Here is a 24,419-nt window from a genome sequence, read left to right on the forward strand (position 1 = left end):
TTTTAAAAGGAGAGCTAAATCCACTGAGGAATGTGTCTGAAATCCCTTTCAGGAGTTAGCTATTCTCTTTAGATTTCAACTCGAATGAGTAGGATGACAATTTTTCCTTAATCAAGAATTTAACATGTCAAACATTTTACTCCTTACTCTCAGGCTTAGAATCCTAAAAACTAAAAACTCAGCATCTGACCTCCCTAGAACTAACCCTTGATTCTACTCGTTTCACTGGTTGGGGGAAATTTTTAGTTCTGGACATAGTTAATAATGTTGCTTTACCTCTTCAGGATCTTAACAGTGGACTGGTGGGCCCTTTGATAGTATGTCGCAAAAACACCAAAGCCAGCTTGGTTCACCGTGTTCTCCACTTCATGATTTTTGATGAGAACAGATCCTGGTACTTTGAAGAAAATGTCAGAACCTATTCTTCGGAACCAAACGAAGTAGACAGGAATGATGACACTTTTATTCTCAGCAACCAAATGCACGGTAATGTCCACTCGCTGACTTATCATCTGTGGCCCATAGGTTGTTCTCCACAAAGGAACAAATGAAGGTTCACAGTTGTCAGAACTCAGCCCTTCAGAGAAGACAGTCACATAGAGCTGTTACGTAGATCATGTGGACCAGGGGTTGGCAAACTTTTTAAAGAAATGGCCAGATACTAAAGAATTTATGCTTGTAAACCATACAGTCTCTACCATAAGCTACTTTCTACTCTGCCATGGAGCACAAAGTCACCTGTAGACAGGATGTCAATAAATGGATGTGGCTATGAGCCAGTAAAACTTCGTTTATGGACACTGAAATTTATATATCATATAATTTTCACATGTCAGGAAATGGTTTTTTGTTTTGTTTTGTTTTTCAACCATTTAGAAATTTAAACCCATTACTCATGGGCCATAGAAAAACAGGCAGTGAGTGGGCTGGGTCTGGCCTAAGGGCTGTAGACTTAACAGCGTGGAAAATTCCAGTGCCTCTGGAGCCATGTGGGCGGGTTATGTAAAACCAAGAATACCAGCTATAATTTCTGGAAGGCTTTGCTACCCACTTTTCTAAGTATTTTACAGGGATGAACACAGGAAGAGGTGGGGCTTGAAGCACACTGGAAAGAACATGGCCCCACCTGATTTTCCCACCAGGCAGAAAGTTTAAAACACCCCACACTCATCAACCAAAATTCTTCTATAGTTTGATTGTGATTAGGCATGTCCAGTTTATGTCCTCCCTCCCATCTAGAATCATAGTAATGAGACAATTATTCACATAAAAAGCACATACACAATCTCAGACTCCTGGTCCCAGTCCTTCCACCTGAGGCAACTCTGGGGTAAGACTAGATAAGGGATTCTCACATAAGGCAAACCCAAATGTGATCTTTTTCAACTTCTTCATTTCCCCCCGCCCAAGACATATATAGTAAATTTAAAATTTAAAATTTAAAATTAACTCAAGGACTGAAGCCTTGCCACCCATAATCTTTTAATAAGACTCAAAAAGGGCATGGAGTGTCCTGCTGAGAGCTAAGGACCATGAGATGAGGCAGCTTCTGCCAAGTTGTTCACAGCATAGGGGCAGCAGACTTGTGCATTGTTACAATGCAAGGTGGATGTTGGGGGCTGCTATAACAGAAATAGAAACACAGTGCTGTGTTTTGAATTCCTATTTGGAAGAAGGCTTCATTAAAGGGAGGGGAATTTCAAGTCGAGTATTTAAAGATGCATGGTAATCTGTCGAGTAGAAAAGGAGGGGAATGACATTCCATGTATATGCAAGAATGAGGACTAAGATAGAAAGAAAAGAAAAAGCCAGCAGGATTGTGCAAGACCTTGAATAGCCTGTTAAGAATTTAGACTCCGTCTAAATTGGGGTTTCTTGAGCTTGCCACTATTCATGTTATCACTCTGATAACTACTGTGGGGGGAGGCTGTCCTGGTATCGCGAGATGTTTAGCAGCATCCATAGTCTCCGCCCCTAGGGAGCCAATAACACCTTCCCACAAGTTGTGAGGGAATAATAGGAATCGATGTGTACCATAGGGACGGCTCTGGCAGTCAGCTAGGCATGTGTCTTCCAGGTGCAGTCCATGGACCAGCAGCGGCAGCATCGCTTGGGAGCTCATTAGAAATGCAGAATTTCAGGCTAAACAGACCTAGTAAATCATAATCTGAATTTTAACAAGATAGGACACGCCACATACACATTAAAGTCTGAGAAGCACTGTCTAAAGCAGAGTCCCTAGTTGTTTCTAAAGCATCCCTCTATCAGCTAAAAGTATTAGAACCCAAGCCTCCATAGAAATCTGGTTATAAATTCTATATTTGGTACCATTGTATTAAAGCATTTTTGGCATTTCAAAAGATGAACACAAAATAAAACGGTAAAAAGGAGGATATAAAATACATATATATACATATATACATATAACATATATAACTAAATTAATATTTTCTTCCTATTACCCTTTGGAAACCACACCTATAGAGGATTAGACAGAGGGAAAGACAAAAGGCCTGGATTTCAGCCAATAGACATTCTAGTCATACTAGTGATGGAGCACAAAAGTCTGACTTAGAATAGTTAAAGAGGAACATACTTAATTTCAAAGCATCTTGTTATCACCTTAAATGTGCTCTAAATATGTAGACATCTTTAAGTACCCATCAATTTAAGTATTCTTAGTTGTGAAATATTCTAGTTCAAACTAATTATGTTAAATCAAAGGCAATGCCTCATTTCCTCAGGCAAAGAAAACTCTGGTTAGACTCATCTATGAATGGATGGCTTGGTCATGTGTAACAGGTTCTTTAGGCTGACTTTAAAATCCTCATGGCCTCTGAAAACAGCCATGATACTTCTATGAGGTGTTTTTAAAAGAAGCCTACATTGGGGCGCCTGGGTGGCTCAGTCAGTTAAGCCTCCGACTTCAGCTCAGGTCATGACCTCAGGGTTCATGGGTTTGAGCCCCGCATCAGGCTCTGTGCTGACTGCCAGCTCAGAGCCTGTAGCCTGTTTCAGATTCTGTGTCTCCTTCTCTCTCTCTGACCCTCCCCTGCTCACTCGGTCTTGCTATCTCTCTCAGAAATAAATAAAAACATTAAAAAATTAAAAAATAATAAAAGAAGCCTACATTATTTAAAACCTTTGTTGAATATAATAAATTGTGTCCCTCCACAGCAATTAATGGAATGATGTATGGAAACAACCAAGGTCTGACGTTCCACGTTGGGGATGAAGTGAATTGGTATATGATTGGCATGGGGGGCGTATTTGACCTGCACACAGTTCACTTTCATGGCCACAGCTTTGAATACACGGTAAGAGTCCTAGACAGCTTGATTTAATTATTGCGTCTGAGAAAGTAGTTATCGGGGCAGCATATTAGGATGACAAGACTAGAAAGGAAATGACCAAACCAGAATGGAAGTTCAATACCTACAATTTATACTATATCACATGCACGTAAATAGTTATACATTCAGCTCTTTGTGTCCTGTGAACACTCAGCAAATGCTTGTGAATGGATGAAGTGCATTTATCACTCTACTCTGGTGTTACATGGTAGGTAAATAACACTTCTATAACCACCTTTAGTTTCACCCTTTCTATCCCAGCTTTTTTTCAAACCCTTAGTAACGTGAAAGAAAAACACTCTGAACACTCATACACATCACATTTTCTCTCTCTCTGTCTCTCTCTTTATTTTTCCCAACCAAAGTTAAGGTAAATAGCGAACATCAAGGCTCTTCACCCTTAAATACTAAAGCCATGTGCATCCTAAGACTAAGAAGAATCTTTGCTCCACCACAATAACATTATCACACCCCCAAGGTTAACATTAATTCAATAGTATAAGCTAACATATGATCCATCCAAATATCCCCAATAGTCCACAATATGTTCTTTATAACTGTTTTTTTTTTAAACCAGGATCTAATTATTTATACATAGCATTTGGTTGTCATTGTCTTATCTTTACTAAAAGAAGAGACCTTCATTGTGTTTCTCAGTTCTTCATGTCATTTCATCCTTGAAGGGTCCAGGCCATTTTCATAAAATGTCCCATATTCTACCTTGGTCTGATGGTTTCCTCATAATTGGATCCATGGTAAACATTCTTGACATGAACACTATACAGGCGATATTATATGCTTTCCAGGCATCATATCAAGAGGTGCATGATGTCAATAGGAGCTGACATTGTTGAGACTTGTTTGATAACTTTATTAAGGTGACGCCTACCGTTTCTCTCCATTTTAAAAGTATCATCTGGGGGCACCTAGGTGGCTTATCTATTAAGCACCTGACCTCGGATCAGGTCATGATCTCATGTTCGTGGGTTCGAGCCCCACATCGGGCTCTGTGCTGACAGCTGGGAGCCTGGAGCCTGCTTTGGATTCTCTGTCTCCCTCTCTCTCTTCCCCTCCCCTGCTCACACTCTGTCTCTCTCTTTCTCTCTCAAAAATAAATAAACATCAAAAAATAAAAATATCATCTTCCTCTTGTAGTTAATAAGTAATCTGTGAAGTGATTTTTTTAAACATATTTTATTCTCCAACTATATTTCACCTTGTAGCTTTAAGATGATTCTTGCTGGAATCAATTTTTACAGTGAGAGTTATAAATGGTAACTTTCTAGGTCTATCATTCCTTTAGCATTTGTTATGAAAATAAAAATGTGGAATTAGTTGATAATTGACTTTATGGTAACTTTTTCTTTTATATAATTATCTCCATCTTTTTCTACTTTATGTAGTCTTAGTCTCTTTATAGCTCTGTCACAATTGCTTTTTCCCACCCAACAAGTCATACTCTTTACAATTGTTTCTTTACTGACCACTTTTGCCTGGTCATTTCTCTAATTTATTACATTTTGAGTTTTATCCTTTCCCTTTTCAGTGTTCAAATCAGCATCCTTTATTTGCTTAAGGAGAATTTTCTTTATCTCTTCATCCTAATCCTTTTTATAAACATTAATGTACAATTGAGGGCTAATTATGCATTTGACACCACAAATATTTAGTTCCACCACTTGACATAACACAGTCCATTTTTTGGCATTGATAAAAGTTTCAGATAAAGCTTTCCTGGATTCTAGATGTGTATCATGTTCATAGTTTCTTTATTGCTCAGGGCCTATTAGACAAATTAAATGAATGTGCATGACTTGATTTGCACAAAGCTTTATTGGTGTGCTTTCTTTTCTGCTCTTTAATGAACAAATTTATTCCTCTCAAACTTATTTGTTTTGGCTTTAAAGCTATTTTTTTTTAATTCTAGGAGATTTTATATGACATAGTAGACAGAATAATATAATGAATTCCTTTACTCACTACCTAGCCCCAACAATCATGACCTTTTTGTACTTCATCTACATTCCCCATATTTTTGAAGGAAAAGCCTGGATATTAGGATTGTTATTCATAACTTCCTGTAGCCCTGAGTTTTCCTGATTAGCTACATTTCAAGGAATGATCATCATGTCACTAGTGTCCTTAGTTAGAAACATTTCTGTTAAAACTTCTGGGATTTGTAAGACCAGATATTGTCTGAAATCTAGAGCATTCTTCTGCAGGAAATGCTGACAAGGTTTCTAACAGATAATGACACGAGGTCCCTTTAGAGTGAGATATTTCTCTGTGGCCTGTCCCTGAAATGTTCTCAGACTTACTTTTCCTCTAAACCCTCAATTGTACTCAGAAGAGAAATGCAGTGTCACCTAATAATTTCTTGTCATCTAACAAAGTCCATTAGAATTGATAAAATGTGTAAGTGACTAATCTCTTTTATAAGTTATTTAATGGTGTTTTGTCTCCTTATTGAGGATGCGGGACTGTATCGCTCTGATGTTTATGACCTTCCTCCTGGAGTATATCAGACTGTAAAGATGTATCCAAGAGATGTTGGAACCTGGTTATTTCATTGCCATGTTAGTGAGCATATTGAGGCTGGAATGGAAAGCACTTATACTGTAATCAGATGAAAAGGTAACCCAAATTAATTTGAAGTGATCATATTTAAATAAATTCTATGTTTATATAAAGATATCCACTGAATATTTCCATGATGTGAAATGCTACTCATTCATTCAAAGGTTACTGTTTTTAGATGACCAAGAAACTCTGGTTTTATCTTATTTCTCAAGCTTAGATAACTATTTCTGATCTGATAAAAGATACTCTAGAGTTAAATATATTATTTCCAGATTCATGTAATATATGCATAAGGATTTGAACAATTTATAGAATACTAAACAAAACTGATTATTGAGCTTATGAAGATATCTAAGCTTGCTAATAATCAAAATCACCTAAAAATTGCTTTTAAACAACAGTAAGATACATTGAATAAGGAAGCTATTGATTAGGCAAATATTTCTTTTTTCTAAGGTAATATTGATAACAGTCTGGTGAGATGAGTACATTGCATATACTTTGGTATAAATGTGAAGGGTTTCCACAGCTCTTGAAAGAAACTAATGATTATATATTATTTCATATTCCAGTGATACTTTATTTCTTCTCATTCCCATATTCCATTTCTCCAACACATTTTACTAGTAACTTAAGGATGAAAATATTATCTTTGTTTCTGAGACTTTCATCAGCTCCTTGGTTACTTAAGCCATCCATGAAGTCATTACCCTTTGGTCTTTTGATACAATTATTGTAATATTTTGACTCAGTTACTTCTGAGAACGTTATGAAACTTTCTTTTCCACAGCATAAACATCTATCTGATATGAAGATAAGTCAATGAGCAGAGCTAAAGTGGCTGAAGAAGAAATATCAGCGATGGAAGAATCTAGATGGGCCTGACTGAAGACTTTCATGGCAATCTACTAGGAAAACTGGCTGGAAATAAATTGTTTTTGACCAACTTTGTGTGTGAGCTCCTTCCTCTTTTTGTAAGCTGTACCACTGGAGCAGAGTCTGTAGTGGTGTAACAAGGCTTTCAACACATAGCAGTGGGCTTGGTCAAGAGGAACAAAGACAGTGGCTACAAACCAAAGTCTAGCTCAATTAAAAAAAAAAAAAGAATACAATATCCAGCACTAAACTGCAGTATTTGCAAACATCAAAAAAAAAAAAAAAAATGAAGTTCTCATAACATGGGTGAGAATTTGAATCAGTCTTTAAAATACAAATCCATGTGTTATTGGAATATTGCAGGTTACAGAATGTATAAGTGCCAGTTTTCCAGAACCAAGAATAAGGACTCATGCTCTGACCTTGTATCTCGCAATATTAACATTTGAGATGTGGTCTGCTACCAGTAACAGAAGACCCAGCTAAAAGAGGATTATCAATGGTGTTTCTCTCAGATTTTTAAGAAAGTTGGGAGACAGGTGGCTGCTAGGGTTGGCTTAGCAACTTGATGATAAAAGGGCCAGTGTCTTTAATGCCTTTAGCCTTTCCCTCATGACTGTTGCCTCACAGTTGCAAGATGGGTGCTGCAACTCCGAATATTACATCCACATTGAAGGCAGGCAAGAAGAAAAAAAGAGTAATACTGACCACATTGTCTCCTTTTATCAGGAAAGTAAAATCTTCTGAAGAGACCCAGCTAACTTCTTCCAGTGTGTCGTTGGTCAAACCCCTATTACCTGTCTACTCCTTACTGCGATGAAGGCTGGAAAAAAGTTTTTGTAGCCTTTGTAGGGAAAGAACAGGAAGAAGGGACTAGAAATGTCCTGTGCGTTGGCTAAGAAACAGTCTATACCTTAGACAATAACTAAGAATATTTGAAATCAGGAATTGGTGAAATAAAAGAATTGAAAGTGAGAATTGAAACCAAAACCAAACTTTTCATTCCTTTTACTTTTGAACTTCTTAACTTCATAAGAAATATATAAACATCTGGAGTCTTATCAATCTTATCATTTTGCCCCCAAAATACTCCAACTTGTGTCTCCAGAAAAGTACTTTTAAAAGTTATTATGCTAATAATGCAATTATAACATTGGATATAAGTAATAATACTACTTCACTCTCTGCTGTTGAAACCAACTAGAACCTGTAAAATATGGATGCAACTAGCCCTTCCCCTCTTCCCCACAATAAGCATCCAAGTCTGAAAATTTTAAAGGTATTGCTGATAAAACTACACTATTCTTTAAGAAATTATTAAAGATGTTGCCCAAATTTCACCAAAAATAATGCTTAATTCATCCACTCATTCACTTAAGAGCACAATCCTAGACTTTGGTATTCAACAATGGACAGGAGTCATAGTCTAGTAAAATAAACTATAATTTAATGGATACATGAAGTGTGATTTTGTAATTGGAGTTGAATGGAAAGGTCCTCAACTGCATGCATTCTTAATAGGAAGAGTCAAAGACTAATAATGCATCAGTGGGATATGTCTCCTGCACAACTATTGAAAGATGCTTTCATTGTAGTGATGAGTACTCATTATTTCAACAGAAATATTGTTAGTGCAAAAAAAAAACAAAAACAAAAAAATAAGGAATATTCTTTAAGAATGTATACTCTTTTGGTAAAGTTCTATACTTACCAAGAAATTTTCTTTCCATAGTTTGATTTTCTAAGTAGATTTATAAGCAAAATTTTTAAAAACCTCAATAATAAATGAAGTGCTTGGCTGGCTTACTCAGTACAGCATGTGACTCTTGATCTCAAGGTGGTGAGTTCAAGTCCCATGCTGAGCACAGAGATTACCAAAAAAACAAAAAACAAACCAAAAAAACACCACAACAACAACAACAACAAAACAAGCCAATAATATATACCAATCCTTCTTTACTTTTAAATGAATGAATTACCGCATTGATTTATCTCTCCAAGTTTGTTTCCAATCAATGAGCCCTATAAACCTAGTCATCTTTTTGTCAACTGACACAATGAAGTTTCTAAATCTGCCAACTGCCAACCAAACCCTGGCCAGAGAGACTGGAAGGTCCAGCCCAACATGGTCTGGGGCCATGCTCTAATGTCTTCAGGATCACAGTGCATCTCTGGGTCAAGCAGGCCTATACTTGAATTCCATCCATTCCACTTACTAGCTATGGGGTCTTCAGCAAGGTATAAAATCTCTCTTATCCATAGTTTCCTCATCTATAAAGTGAAGATGATGATGATGATGATGATGATGATGATATCTACCTGTGGTATTCTGTAAGCAAAATAATGGCCCTTCAAAGATGTCCTCATCCTAATCCCCAGAACCTATGAGTATGTTACCTTACACGGCAAAGGTGAATTAAGGTTGCTAATCAACTAAACTTAAGATAGGAAGTTATTCAGGGTTATCATGGTGGGTCCTTAATAATAGACTAGGGAGACAGAAGAGAAGGTCGGATGTGATGCAATGTAAGGACTCATCCTGCCATCGTTGGCTTTGAAAATGGAAGGGGGCCTGAGCCAAGGAATGTGGGCAACCCCTAAAAGCTGGAGCAGGCTAGGAAAGGGTTCTCCCCTAGAGACTCCAAAAAGGAATGCAGCCCCAATGACCCCTTGATTTTAGCCCAATGATACAGATGTCTGATTTCTGACATATAGGACAGTAAGATATTAAATTTATGTTGTTTTAAGCCACTGAGTTTGCGGTGATTTATTAAAGCAGCAATAAAAAAACTAATATGTCTACCTAATTGGTTGTTTTGAGGATTAAATGAGATAAAATTTATAAAGCTCTTGGCACTGTGCTGGCATGCAGTCATCACCTAATAAATGTTAGTGACTGTTATTATAGTTAACATTTACTCATCCTTTCCATTTTTATTAGGCTGTATGTCAACCACAATGTTGAATGCATAGGATTCAACACAAAACAAAGCACAGTCATTGGTCCGCAAGAAAGCCCAGTCTAATTGAGGAGACAGTCACATAAACAGATGATTCCGGTAAGAAATATGTATTCATCATGTTTTAAATTTTTAATATTTTATGATGCTTTGACATCTTTGAGGGATCTTGCTAGCTGGGAAAAGACCATCCCTCCCAGACCTAGTTAATTCATAGAGATAGTGAACAGCTTGTAGATGAGCCAGAATTTCATACGCAAACCATCCTCTCCCAGATTCCATACCCTCAGCCACCTCCTTTATCTAACTCACACACCAAGGCCATATTTCCTCTGCCTTAAATCAATCCGAGCCAAGTACCAAACAACTAGAGACAGTTCCTATGCCCCAAAGCCAGCTTTGATTACTCAAACTAGCCAATCATAAGCTATTTACTCTGCCCTGCCTTGCCTTTCCCACAGAAACCCCAATAAAGGCTATGGCCTATGCTTTCCCCAGTCTCTACTTCGGCCTCCTGAACAACTCTGGTGCCTCCCTACGTGACCTCATGTGACGTGCATACCTCTTGTTACTAGGGGAATGGTAACTTTTCTTTCAGTGGCACTGGCCTCCTCATGTCATCAGCGATGTGTCATCTTTTGTAAATTAAGACCCAGGCACAAATCAAAGTGTTAAGAGCTATACAGAATATATTACCCCAGCATGGGATAGAAACAAGAGGGAATGAGGTCAAACATGGCAAGAGAGGAAGATGTTTCAAGAAGGTCATACATTGAAGTTGTATGTAATTAAGCCTTGTGAATAAGTTATTCTTTAATCTTTTATAAAAGTAATTCTAGGGGTGCCTGGGTGGCTCAGTCAGCTAAGCGTCCCACTTCGGCTCAGGTCATGATCTCGTGGTTCTTGAGTTTAAGCCCCACTAAGCACTCTGTGCTGGCAGCTCAGAGCCTGGAGCCTGATTTGGATTCTGTGTCTCCCTCTCTCTCTGCCCCAATTTATCTCTCTCTCTCTCTCTCTCTCTCAAAGATAAATAAACATTAAATTTTTTTTAAAAAAAAGTGATTCTACTATTTTGGTTCTCTTCCATTGCTAACAAATCACATGCTTTGATTTCTATGTTGTTCATGGTAGTAAGAAAGCAAGAATGGAATAGCTGGAGTCCTTATGCCTTTAAAAAATAAATTTCCTCCATTGTAATGTACACATCAACAACACCAAGGCTTTTAATGGATTAAAATCTAGGCTCTCTCTTCCCCCACCTGTGACCCATCTACCTGCCAGAAGGTGATGGACCTAACTTTTACCCACTAATGAGCAGCCAAAGGGGATTGAGCAATGAGAGTCCTCTCTGTGTGATCACTCCCTAAATAATCATGAATTGAGCACTAGAGGAGAAGAGGATCAGCCAAGCTGGTGCTATACTAGTTCAAGTCAGGGGACTTGTTATCAGAGCTCTGTATGTGACCACACTCACTGATAACATTCCAGAGTTGCACAATTTCCTGTAAAAAGATAGCATCATGGTGGTCTGACTGGTCATGAACAGAATGACCTGCTATTTTATAGTGAGTGTTTCCTGCTGTCACAGAGTGAAGGACTCGCCTCGGCGGTTTGTTTCTTAATAATTCTGATTTATCATGTTAAAAGCCACTTTTCATGGATCAACCAAAAAGAAACTGGGGGTATAAGCAGGAAGAGTGGTGGGAAGGAGAGACTGAATCTTGCCAGAACAGAAAGAAAACGAAAGCTTCCTTGATTTTAGCCACTATCAGACCCAGGACCTCAATTGCTAAACAGGTAAGACTCACCCAATCCATGAATCTTTCAGATGACAAAGGAAAAAAAAAAAAAAAAGAAATTGTGGAAAATGACTAAAACTTGGTCATGTAACTCTAAGTGTGCAGTGATTATTTATAACAAACTACAAAGATACACCCCAGGGTTCTGAAGTAACAGCCTTCTGACAGACACAGCGAGGTGGATAAGTTACTTGGTCCTATCTAGATTCTTCTCTTCTTTCTTGCAGAGCTCCAAGCGGGCTGAGCCTCTCCTGGTGGCTTCTTATCTCACCCCAGTTTATGCTGCTGTGACACATTTCTGGAGTGCAGAAGTTCTCAATTGCAACATTATTCAAAGTTCACTTTTGAGTATCAGCTCTGGAATCACCGTAGGGAGGTTTGCAGTGTTAAAAGACCCCATCAATGGCTGGTTGCTTATTAGCCCGCACTGACCCCTCTTATTTAGACAGTCCTGAGGCCCAGAGCATTCTCCCTACTTCCCACCACTCCATAGCTTCTTTATGCCTTTTAATGGGAAGGGTTACTGTCACAAAACAGGACAGAAATATGGACTTCCTGACCCTCTCTCCATTGCAACATAAAATATTGACTCCCACTGGTCAGGAGTGTTACTGTGTAACCATTTCATTTCACCACCAGTATAAGGGGTGCTAGAAGTATACATTCTGGAGCCCTCTATAGTAACTACCTGAGGGGTGTGTGTGTGTGTGTGTGTGTGTGTGTGTGTGTGTGTGTGTGTTATTTATTTGGTGGGGATGGGGTAGACATATTGAAAAAGGTGACTTCAAGGATTATTGCTGTGATCTGGTTACTGTGCTCCCATCTCTCAGGGCTGAGTTTGAGCATGGAGTAGAGAATGAGAAAGAAGGAAATGCCTGGAAAGCCACTGGCTCATACAGTGGCGTGTGCCATTCTCCCTTTGGGAGTATGAACTGCTAAATGATGTCCCTTCTGAGTAGACCATTTGGAAATAGGAACCCCTCTGGACACCAATATTTAAACAGAACAGCATCTTGCAAGGCACAGATTTTGACCAGTGATCCTCTCAGTGGGCATGAGGGCACAATAGTTACAGATGGCTCTAGACGGAGGTCCTGGGACATACCGAGCAATGGAACTCTGTTTTCTCTATCAGGGCAATTAGTTAAGATTATTACGAGCTGGTGGGAGAAGCATCTCTAAGCCTTAATATAGTGGATCATTTCATTTGCCATCTGGACAGTGGTCGTCTCAGACTGAGGTTTTACAGGTGAGGAAACTGAGGTTAAGTTTCTTGCCTGATGTGATGTGGTGTCATCAGATCTTGATCTTTTTCCTGCTGTCTTCCCTGTCACTCATTATCGTCCTTCTCTGTTTTTTTCCATAGCACTTGCTGCTGATACTAGCTATTTCTCTCTTTATTTGTACATTATCAGCCTCTTACAAGCAGAACATAAGCTGGTGAAGGTAGAGTTTCATGTCTGCTTTATTCACTGCTGTATCTGCAGCACTTAGAGAGCAGGGTCTGACACACAGTGGGCTCTCTCAGTAATACTTATTAAGTTAGTGAATTATGCAAACATCAGGGTACTTTCTCCTATACCAATCTATTTCTATAAATAACTTGGGACAAATACATAATGCATCGAAGGATTCTAGAGGAAAGGTTATACTAACACAAAATGTACAGCACCGACAGCCAGGATTTTCTGTTAATAAATTTCATTTTACTTCGGGCAATAAACTTCTATTTATTAAGACCAAGCTTTGCCTTTGAAAACAGATCCACTTATATCTGATTTCTTTAATGTAAAACAGAATTATCACCCCCTGTTTTGCTCTGCTAGTTATTTGCATATAGTAATACAGAATAATTTGGCAAACTTTCTACACAGATATGTTAAGAGCGTACAAAATAGATAAATCCTTCACAGTAAGATTCTTATTGTGGGGCACTTCAGTTTGGCATGCTAAATATCATATTTCGTATCATCAAGTTGCAATCAAGTGTTGCTAGCCATTTCAAAAGTAAAGAGTGACACGTTTGAGTCCATTTTGCCTAATTTCCTCATGACTTAATAAAAATTCACTGCGAGCAGGGCACTGTACTGTGGCATATTGTTCGAGGAACAAAGAGAGCATTTAGAGATGATTTTTGCCCTCCTGGAATTTACACAACAAATGGAGGAAGGCAGAGTTATGCACACTCTAGTGGCTCCAACAATAACTGTTGACTTTTTTATTGGTAATCAGAGAAGCCTGGCAACAGAAACCTTTCTTTTCCCCCGGGCTTACGAGAACTGAGCCGAAGTGGGAAACGTTATTTGCTTTGATGAAACAATTTACTTTTGTGCAACCTGAAGTTGTGTCAATCAAGCAAATAAAGGAAGAAAGCCTTATTTATAAAATTGCCTGCTTCTGCTTTCACTTCGTTGGCTTCTCAGGCTCCACAAGGGGAAAAAAAATGAAGATTTTGTTGCTGGGTCTTTTTCTATTTTTATATAGTAACTCAGCCTGGGCAAAAGAAAAGCATTACTACATTGGGATTATTGAAACAACTTGGAACTATGCACCGGACAATGAGGGAAAGAGACTTATTTCAGTTGACAGGTAAGTCACAATTTTTGTTGGTTACAGACCAAATTAATTTTATCAATTAAAAACGAAAGGCAAGAAGATAAAATGTTTTATTAATGTGTTGTAGATAGAAACTGCAAAGTGTGGACTTGAAACCCAGGAAGCTAATAAATCTCCTCTAAATTCCCAGGCATGTTTTGGTGGGGATGGGGTGGGAAGGCTATCCAACTGCTTTCCCCTGGGTACTGGGGCATCTGTGTGGGGTTATTATTACCTCCTCCTGTCAATATTGCATCTCTCATCAGGGTTCAGTCTTCTTGCCTATTTATGCAGAAGTTCTTTAATTTAAATAACGACAGTATAAAATGTTATGTTGCTTATACCATTTATTGATTATTAGCAGGTAAGTCTAAAATGATTTTTAATCCTTTAAAACATCATTTATAGATATCAAATACAATTTTAATAAATAGATTTGTTAGATAACTCTGGACAGTTAATTAAGTTTATCTCTCTCTCAGCCTCTGCATGTTAACCTGGAAAATGGAGACCATAAAAATACCTCATAGGGTTCTTTGAAGAGTTGGTGCCTGTAAAGGTCTTAGTACAGTGCTAGGTACATCATACATGTGCAAAATATGTGAGATATCTGTTGTGATGGCTCCCCCCAAAACTCTGTGTAACTTAAATGTTTTCATGTTTCAGGTGAAAGCCCTCTTATTTCAAGAAATAGTCACCATACAATACAGAAAAGAAAAAGCATAGTTCTTCATGTTTTTATAATGGAAGTTTATACAGAGGTCATCACTCTTACTAAAGTTAATTAAACATCTATCACCAAACCCAATGTTCACTACTTTTTTTTTTTTTAATGTTTTATTTATTTCTAGGAGAGAGAGAGAGACAGCGTGAGCAGGGGAGGGTCAGAGAGAGAGGGAGTCACAGACTGAAACAGGCTCCAGGCTCTGAGCTGGCAGTCAGCACAGAGCCCGATGCCGGGCCTGAACCCACGAACCGCGAGATCATGACCCAAGCGAAAGTCAGACGCTTAACCGACTAAGCCACCCAGGCACCCCTGTTCACTACCTTTAAAAATGCATTTTAGGGGTGCCTGGGTAGCTCAGTCGGTCGAGCATCCAACTTCAGCCCAGGTCATGATCTCATGGTTCATGAGTTTGAACCCCACATCGGGCTCGGTGCTGAAAGCTCAGAGCTTGGAGCCTGCTTCAAATTTTGTGTCTCCTCTCTCTCCCCAGCTCATGCTCTATCTCTCCCTTTCTGAAAAATAAATAAAAACATTAAACAATTTTTTAAAACTGTATTTTAATGGTGATAAAGCATAAATGAACCCAATGACAATCAACTGCTAAGATTATATCTTTAAAAATAGCAAAACAAGTATGCTAATTTTCATAATTGTAGGTTCAGTTGATGGGTATATACTATTCTATTCATTTTATATATGTTTGACATTTTTCACAGTAAAAAATATATAGCTGTTAATAATATCTGTTAAGTTATTAATTTAGTAAGAAAGGTTTCTGACAAAAAATAACTGATTGTAAACAAAACTAATACATCTTGCAATAATTTTTTTTTACACCTGTTTTGAGGTAGTATTCTCTTCTTAGGAATAGGACCTGTTTTCGTGACTTCACCAAATTATTTTGTTTGAATCCAGTACTTTGTCTGATTAAATATAATGTAAATTATACATGGTTTCTATAGGGAAACAAGACACATTAAAAAGAAAAGAAAAAAAAGTCTGCTTTACTCCGAGCCCCCATCCACTATTCTTCTGCTATTATTCATAATCATAAGTCAAATCAGCCCTACTGGGCATAAATGAAGTGCAAGACATTGTTCCAAGCATGCTTCAATGAAGTCTGTAATATCAGAAGCTAGAGAAGGCAGAAGAGAGAGGGAGTTTATTAAGAATGGGGCAGGAAAGGACGCCTGGGTGGCTCAGTCCGTTAAGCATCTGACTTAGGTTCAGGTCATGATCTCACAGTTTGTGAGTTGGGGTCCTATGTGCGTTCGAACCCCGCGTGGGGCTCTGCAACGCTGCGCTGATAGGCAGGAACTGCAGCCTGCTTCACATTCTGTATCTGTCTCTCTGCCCCTTCCCTACTTGTGGTCGCCCTCTCTCTTTCTCTGGGGTGGGGAAGGGGGGGTCAGAGGATTCTTTGGGTTTAGACATTCTTGTGTCTTGTCTGTGTTTAGGGAGGTTTTGCAACATTGGTTTCATAATCTGTGGCTTCAAGGACAGCCTAGAATTTTAGGGACTCTAGATGGCGCTGCTCACTCTGCCTGTGATCTGATTTTTGCTTTTTGTTTTTTTCAATTACATCTAACTGTGACTATTGAACACAGATTCAGCAATTTCGCCAATACTATGCTAAATTTTTTGTATAGATGAGTTTAGGTAGCAACTTGTTTCTCCCTTCTTTGTCTCCAGTTACCAGCATGTCCAGCGGTTTTAGTTTCTGCGGGCTGCTATAGCAAAATATCACAGCCTAGGTAGCTTATTAACAACAAAAATGTATTTTTCAGTTTTAAAGGTTGAGAAATTCAAGTCAAGGACCATGGCCATGTTCTCTTTTTTTATTTATTTATTTATTTATTTATTTTTACAAATAGTTTATTGTCAAATTAGTTTCTACATAACACTCAGTGCTCATCCCCAAAGTGCCCTCCTTCATGCCCATCCCCCCTCCCCCCCACATCCATCAGTCCTCACATGGCCATGTTCTAGAAAGAGCTTTCTTCCTGGTTCTTCCTGGTTATAGGAGCCTATTCACTGTGTCTTCAAATGGTAGAAGAAACTCCAGATCTCTCTGGAGCCTCTTTTATAAATCCCTAATCCCATTTATGACAGTTCCATTTTTATGACCTAAGTGCATCCCAAAGGCCCCATCTCCTAATCCACCATGTTAGAGGTGGTCCTAAACCTCAGAACCTACACATATGAGCTATTACTCTGTGAGCTATGTTATATTCAACGGCGCAGTTGACTTTAAAATAGGGAGATGATCTAGATGGGCCTAGTCTAAAGAGAATCTCTAGAAGAAGAGGAAGAAGAAAGGGGATTTGATGTGATCCAATAAACTGCTGCTAACTTGAAGATGGAAGAGGCCACTTGAGAAGAAATGGCCCTGAGGCCTCAGGTGGCCCTGAGGAGGTGGGTGAAGTCCTTGGTTTACAGCTGGCCAGGAAGTAGGGATCTCAATCCTACAATCACAGTGAACTGAATTCTGCCAATAACTTGAATGAGCTTGGAAGCAGATTTCTCCAGCTCCTCCAGATGAGTGCTCATACCGGCCAACACCTTGATGTCATACTCGTGCTAATGTGAGCAGAGAAGACAGTCATGCCACACCAGAATTCTGACCCACCGAGCTGTGAAATAATCAGTGGCTGTTCTTTTAAGCTACTATGTGATAATTTGTTATGTGGCAATGGAAAACCGATGTCTTGTGTCTCAACCAACGAGGCCAAGAATCCAGAAACTTTTCCCATTACCCACATTTCAGTAATCAAGTTTAAACATAAGTCAAGACCACTCAAGTGCATTCTGAATTTACAGAAGGATATACCTTTATTATCATCTTACTGAACCAGTATAATTTTTTTTAAATTCTACTACCATTAAAAACTCACTTCTGAGTCTGAATCTGCCAGAAATTATAAGAATTAGCTATAGGATTCTAGAAGATGGGCAGATAAATAGGCGGGATATGATTACTGAGAGGGAGACAATATCTATTGTAATGAATAGAAAGGAGCATATTACAATTGTTAACAGAAAGAACTACAATTAACGTGAATTATCTGCTTGATTCAAAAAACAACTATAATAGGTTCTTTTGACTGAACCTGACTTGCAAACTTACTGCAAACTTCCAGTAACTGACCCTTGCCCTCATGCTATATCCTTGAAGTTAATGTTTATTTTTGAAAGAGGGAGAGCGCAAGTGGAGGAGGGGCTGAGAGAGAGGAGGACAGAGGGGTTCTGCACTGAGATCAGTGAGCCTGAGGTGGGGCTCAAACTTACGAACGGTGAGATCACGACCTGAGGTGAAGACTGATGCTCAACTGACTGAGACACCCAGGTGCCCCTATGCCCTTGAAATTAAATAGACATCTCCTAATGACCCTTTGATGTTCCTTTGTAGACAGCACATAATCAAACAGACCTCCCCCAAAGTATCACGTGATGTGAAATATTTCCCAATTTGGTTAAGAGTTTATTTTGTTTCAAACAACAACAACAACAATAACAACAAGATGGGAAATATTTTACATATTGCTGTGTATATAAAAGGAATTCCAAATGTTAAAAACTCTGAATATAACCTCAGATCAATTATTTTAAAAGCAAATCTTGCCTCCCCCAAATCTCTGTATACAAAGAATGAACCCCCAAGATTAGGCATTGCTCGTCCTGTTTCAAGAGGTGATTCATACAGGAGAAATGTGTAGTGAAGGCATTCTGACAAAGCCCACTGAATTGTATTGAAACAGGATGTGACATGCTCCCAAATGTCCCAGAGTCATGTTCAGAAAGTATAAATATACACTGTATTGAACGAAGCCTTAAGAATTTGAGAGCTGGGTGCCTGGGAGGCTTAGTCAGTTAAGCATCCAATTTTGGCTCAGGTCATGATCTCACAGTTCATGAGTTCAAGCCTCACCTCAGAATCTGTGCTGACAATGCAAAGCCTGCTTGGGATTCTCTCTCTCTCCCTCTCTCTGTCCCTCCCCCACTTGTACTCTCTGTCTCTCAAGAATAAATAAACTTTAAAAATTAAATAAAAAAGAATTTGAGGGCTATTTTGAAACCTAGGCCTATGTAAAATGTGTATCAACAGGGCATTTTAGAAGATAGATTAGCCTCTTTAACAGTTGGTGCTGGGAGAACTGGACAGCAACATGCAGAAGAATGAAACTAGATCATTTTCTCACACCATGCACAAAAATAAACTCAAAATGGATAAAGGACCTGAACGTGAGACAGGAAACCATCAAAACCCTAGAGGAGAAAGCATGAAACAACCTGCTTGACCTCCACCACAGCAATTTCTTACTTGACACATCCCCAAAGGCAAGGGAATCAAGAGCAAAAATAAACTATTGGGACCTCATCAAGATAAAAAGCTTCTGCAAGGCAAAGGAGACAATCCATAAAACTACTAGACAACCGACAGAATGGGAAAAGATAGTTGCAAATGACATATCAGATAAAGGGTTAATATCCAAAATCTATAAGGAACTCACCAAACTCCACACCCGAAAAACAAACAACCCACGGAAGAAATGGGCAGAAGATATGAACAGACACGTCTCCAGAGAGGACATCCAGATGGCCAACAGACACATGAAACGAGGCTCAGCATCCCTTCTCATCAGGGAAAATACAAATCCAAACCACACTGAGATACCACCTCACACCAGCCAGAGTGGCTAAAATGAGCAAATCAGAGGACTCTAGATGCTGGCGAGGATGTGGAGAAACGGGCACCCTCCTACACTGTTGGTGGGAATGCAAACTGGTGCAGCCCCTCTGGAAAACAGTGGGGAGGTTCCTCAGGAAACTAACAATAGAACTCCCCTATGACCCAGCAATAGCACTGCTAGGAATTTACCCAAGGGATCCAGGAGTGCTGATGCATAGGGGCACATGTACCCCAATGTTCATAGCAGCACTCTCAACAATAGCCAAAACATGGAAAGAGCCTAAGTGTCCATCAACAGACGAATGGATCAAGAAGATGTGGTTTATCTATACCATGGAATACTACATGGCAATGAGAAACAATGAAATCTGGCCATGTGTAGCAACATGGATGGACCTTGAGGGTGTTAATGCTGAGCGAAATAAGTCGGGCAGAGAAGGACAAATACCATGTTTGCACGTATAGGAGGATTAGGAGGAACTTAACGGAGGACCATGGGGGAGAAGAAGGGGGAAATAGTGAGGGAGGGGGAGAGAGGCAAACCATGAGAGACTCTTGAATGCTGAGAACAAACTGAGGACTGATGGGTGTGGAGGGGAGGGAAAGAGGGGTGATGGGCATGGAGGAGGGCACTTGTGGGGATGAGCACTGGGTGTTCTATGGAAACCAACTTGACAATAAACTATTTGTAAAAAAAATAAATAAATAAAAATAATGAGACGGGGGGGGGGGGAGAGGATAGATTAGAATTTCTATTTAAATATCACCAGGAGGGGCACCTGGGTGGCTCAGTCAGTTAAGTGTCTGACTTTGGCTCAGGTCACGATCTCATGGTTTGTGGGTTTGAACCCTACATCAGGTTCTCTGCTGACAGCTCAGAGCCTGGAGCCTGCCTCAGAGTCTGTGTCTCCTTCTCTCTCTGCCACTCATTTCTGTCTCTCTCCCTCTCTCTCAAAAATAAACAAACATTAAAATTTTTTTAAATAAAAATTTAAAATTTTTTAAAATTAAAAATAAAATCTCCAGGACCCATCTCCTAGCAATGGGAGATGCTGGAGAAAAGATACCCTCAGACATGGATGTGCCTGTGTAAGACTGAGTGGGCCAGGGTCTTCTGGTGTAACTAGAGAGGAATTCTGTCTTTGCATTGTGAGCTTTGCTACAGCTGTGTGCCTGACTAAAACTGCACTCTCGCTAACCTCCTTGCAGCAGTGTGGACAGCATGAATCTGCTTTCAGTCTCCATGGTCTTCAGTGCCTTAGAGTTTGGCTGTTGTTAAAACATCTGTTTGTTTAAATATTTCTGTTCATACTAATGCTGCAGTTTTAGAGGAAGAATTCACACCCCGTCCTGCTGTTTTCCTGTGCATTTGGATGCCCTTGAAGTCTCTCTGAGCCTTCCTGAATCTTTCTATTTCATTCTAACAAAACGGAAACCACAACAATTAGAAAATGGAACCCATTAAGAGAAAGAAAACAAAAAAGTCACTTTTTTGTTTTTCTAACTTGCAGCTTGGCCCCTTTCCCCTCAAAAGGGTTCATTTGTCAGTGAACAATTTGAGAATCCTGGAGTTCACACAATCCAGGAAAAGTGGGGTCTTTAGTATGTGGTGTCAACGATGCGACGCTCATTGTCGGTGTCCTGCGGTCAGTCCAGTGCGTGGTGCTCTGCTGTTTCCAGCACCCGCTGCCACCCAAATTCCGCCACCAGGACCACCACTGCCTCTGGCACTCAGGCTTCATCTGATGTCCCCGCAACTACACCAACAGAGGTCTGGCCGCAACCAGGGTATGGTCTTGGAAACAGAATCTGCCACCTTTCTGTCTCACAGTCCCAACAACCCAAGAAACCCCACCGCCTCTGGGATTAGGCAGCTCTCCCTCGCTTCGGAGCCTCCCCTCAGGTCGCCCATGAGCCCAGAGCTGCCTGCCTGCAACCCAACACACGTGGGCGTTTGTTAGTAACTGTGCCCGCCTGAGCCCCGCCCCAGGTGCACGCAATCAGAATAAGTGGGGCGGAGCTTGCACTTCCTCGTGGTACTCAGTAGATTCCTCCGCACATCAAAACTTAAGAAATATTGGGCTACAGCCGTAGAGTTTTGAAAAGCTAGGCCTTTAAACTCTGCAGCAATGGAAGTCCAGAGCTTCCAGACAAGCCTTCCTCTTGTCGCGAAGGAAAGAAGGAAAAGTATCTCTCGCTCTTTCTGATGAGTTTACTTACAGCTGAGGACACAAGACGAAGTTTATCCTTCAGGCAGATCAGCTAACTCCACAGGGATTAAGCGGAAACGGTGAGGCCTCAAAGGTCACTGAGGTGAGAGTCCGCAACTCTCTCTCTTTCTCTCTCTCTCTCCCTCTCTCTCCCCCTCTCTCTCTCCCCCCCCTTTCCCTCCCTACCTCTCTCTCTTTCTCTCTCCCTTCCTCCCTCCCTCTCTCTCTCTCTCTTTCTCTCTTTCTCTCTTTCTCTCTCTCACTCGAAGAAACACAAACCCCAGATCATCAGCCTGAGTGTTAGCAGTTTTTATTCTACTGGAAGAGATCCCATTTGTGGAGAGGCTTGCCAAAGTCCAGGTTTTTGGTGAGTCCTCCTAAATGAGTAGATGGTGTTACTCACCAATAGATCCCAACGAGCTATTCAGAGCCCTCTGTTAAGGACAAGCTAAAAATCACTTTAAAAGTTTGATCAAACCCAGTCTTTCTCCTCCTTTCTTTTCTTCCTTTCTCCACCCACCCCTGCCTGCCCCCCCCCCCACAATTTACTTTGCTAATATTTTTATTTTTTTTAATGTTTTATTTATTTCTAGGATAGAGAGAGAGAGACAGCGTGAGCAGGGGAGGGTCAGAGAGAGAGGGAGTCACAGACTGAAACAGGCTCCAGGATCTGAGCCGGCAGTCAGCACAGAGCCCGACGCGGGGCTCGAACCCACGAACCGCGAGATCATGACCTAAGCGAAAGTCGGACGCTTAACCGACTAAGCCACCCAGGCGCCCCTACTTTGCTAATAATTTTAGAAAAGTTTTAAGCAACTATTAATCAGCCACAAGACAATATAAATATTCACTATTCAAACATTTTCAGTAGCAAGGGATTAAAAGAACATAGGGGTAATTTGAATCCAAAGGTAATTTTAAAACCCACATACACTGCATGCCTCAATTCCAATCTTAATGTAGTGGTTAAAAATGGTAGAATTAATTTAGCATCATTAGTTTTATTTATGTAGGAAAACAAAATATATACATACCCTGAAGTCTCAAATATCTAGACTAACTTCTTATAAACTCATTTTCTTCTAGCAGCTGAAAGAGTAATAACTGAGTAATGTGTTTACTGCTTTACCTTAATATTTCACTTTAACTTTGTATTCTATTTCATAATGCTTCTGTATTTTTACATAGAAATCCTGTAGAAAAATAATCTGGTGGGGCGCGTGGGTGGCTCAGTCAGTTAAGCGTCCGACTTTGGCTGAGGTCATGATCTCACGGTTCGTGGGTTTGAGCCCCACATTGGGCTCTGTGCTAACAACAGGTTCAGAGCCTGGAGGCTGTTTCGGATTCTGTGTCTCCCTCTCCCTCTGACCCTCCCCTGTTCATGCTGTCTATCTCTCTCTCAGAAATAAATAAAACAATTAAAAAATTTTTTTTAAAAAGAAAAATACTCTGGTAAGATACACCATATTTTTTATGGTGCCTTCACACATGATTTGCTGCTATACACCTGATGTGGGACACCTCACATAATTAAAATAGTAGGGTAAGTACTAGCTCACCTCTTTATTTTTTGTAAGCAACCCTGCAGTGGTAGGCAAACCTTTAATGTCATATGGCCATGAATTTCTCTTTAATTACATGAAGTGTTATAATGTTATCCCCAGAAATTATGGCTTCTGATAGAGTTGTCTTTTTTTCCTTTGCAGGGAACATTCCGATATCTATCTTCAAAATGGACCACATAGAATTGGAAGTTTATATAAGAAGGCCCTTTACGTTCAGTACACAGACCAAACTTTTAGCACAATTATAGAAAAGCCTGTCTGGCTGGGGATTTTAGGCCCTATTATCAAAGCTGAAACTGGAGATAAAGTTCATGTACACTTAAAAAACTTTGCCTCTAGGCCCTACACTTTCCATCCACATGGAGTAACTTACCATAAGGAAAACGAGGGTAAGTTTTCAACTCATATTCTAGCTGGAATTTCCTCTTAATTTTCAGTAGGAGCACTTTTTTTTTTTTTTAACCTCTAAGATGACGGCCCCGCCTCCTGGAAAAGATGTGTCACTGTGTTGTTATGCGGTGTTTCCCTTGGTTGCACTTGCTTGTGTGAAATGTGGATGTGAAAGGACTCCTGGGTGGGTTGATAGTGAGAGCCTGGCCTTCCCTCCAAGTGCCTGGCAACTCTCCAGCCAGAGAATGAGAGGACTAAACAACGTGTGTGAAGGTCTAGAAAAGGCAAACATCCAAAGGGAAGAAACAGGACTCAAGATAGGGATTGTCTTAGGTCTAAAGTTCCTACGTGTGAACATACCGTGGCCATTGTCACGTCCCATCCTAACTCTGGATTAACTCTGTCCTACCCAAGGCAGTCTGAGTAGTCTCTGGCATCAGTCCAATGGTACACATGACTGGATGACCCTAGAGCCACATCTGAAATACAATTAATCGAAAGATCATTTGAATGCATGACTTAGAAACCTTAAAGACGGTACAGGAAGAACTAAGAATAGGTTTGGTGTGGGGCGCCTGGGTGGCTCAGTCGGTTAAGCATCCGACTTCGGCTCAGGTCATGATCTCACAGTTCGTGGGTTCGAGCCCCGCGTCGGGCTCTGTGCTGACTGCCAG

General features: G+C 40.0%; 2 protein-coding genes across 5 annotated transcripts in view; both read left to right on the forward strand.

The window, feature by feature from the left end:
• The window catches only part of LOC120237648 (ceruloplasmin-like), a 29,649-nt gene extending 19,865 nt beyond the window's left edge, over positions 1-9,784 (forward strand). Inside the window, exons 17-21 of the mRNA XM_039241037.1 lie at positions 285-486; positions 3,178-3,317; positions 5,825-5,987; positions 6,724-6,887; positions 9,751-9,784. Coding sequence (XP_039096968.1) covers positions 285-486; positions 3,178-3,317; positions 5,825-5,983 — 501 coding nt within the window. The 3' untranslated portion in view covers positions 5,984-5,987; positions 6,724-6,887; positions 9,751-9,784. The remainder of the gene's footprint in view (positions 1-284; positions 487-3,177; positions 3,318-5,824; positions 5,988-6,723; positions 6,888-9,750) is intronic.
• Positions 9,785-13,748: 3,964 nt separating this feature from the next.
• Positions 13,749-24,419, forward strand: part of LOC120237640 (ceruloplasmin) — a 74,282-nt gene continuing 63,611 nt past the window's right edge. For 3 of the 4 annotated variants that reach the window (XM_039241027.1, XM_039241029.1, XM_039241028.1), the window contains exons 1-2: positions 13,750-14,157; positions 23,497-23,744. In XM_039241027.1, coding sequence (XP_039096958.1) covers positions 13,880-14,157; positions 23,497-23,744 — 526 coding nt within the window. In that variant the 5' untranslated portion in view covers positions 13,750-13,879. Of the gene's footprint in view, positions 14,158-23,496; positions 23,745-24,419 lie in introns of all 4 variants that reach the window. The other variant, XM_039241030.1, reaches the window with a different exon arrangement.

This window comes from Hyaena hyaena, unplaced genomic scaffold (genome assembly GCF_003009895.1).
Source record: "Hyaena hyaena isolate Hyena2069 unplaced genomic scaffold, ASM300989v1 scaffold_186, whole genome shotgun sequence".
Taxonomy (NCBI): domain Eukaryota; kingdom Metazoa; phylum Chordata; class Mammalia; order Carnivora; family Hyaenidae; genus Hyaena; species Hyaena hyaena.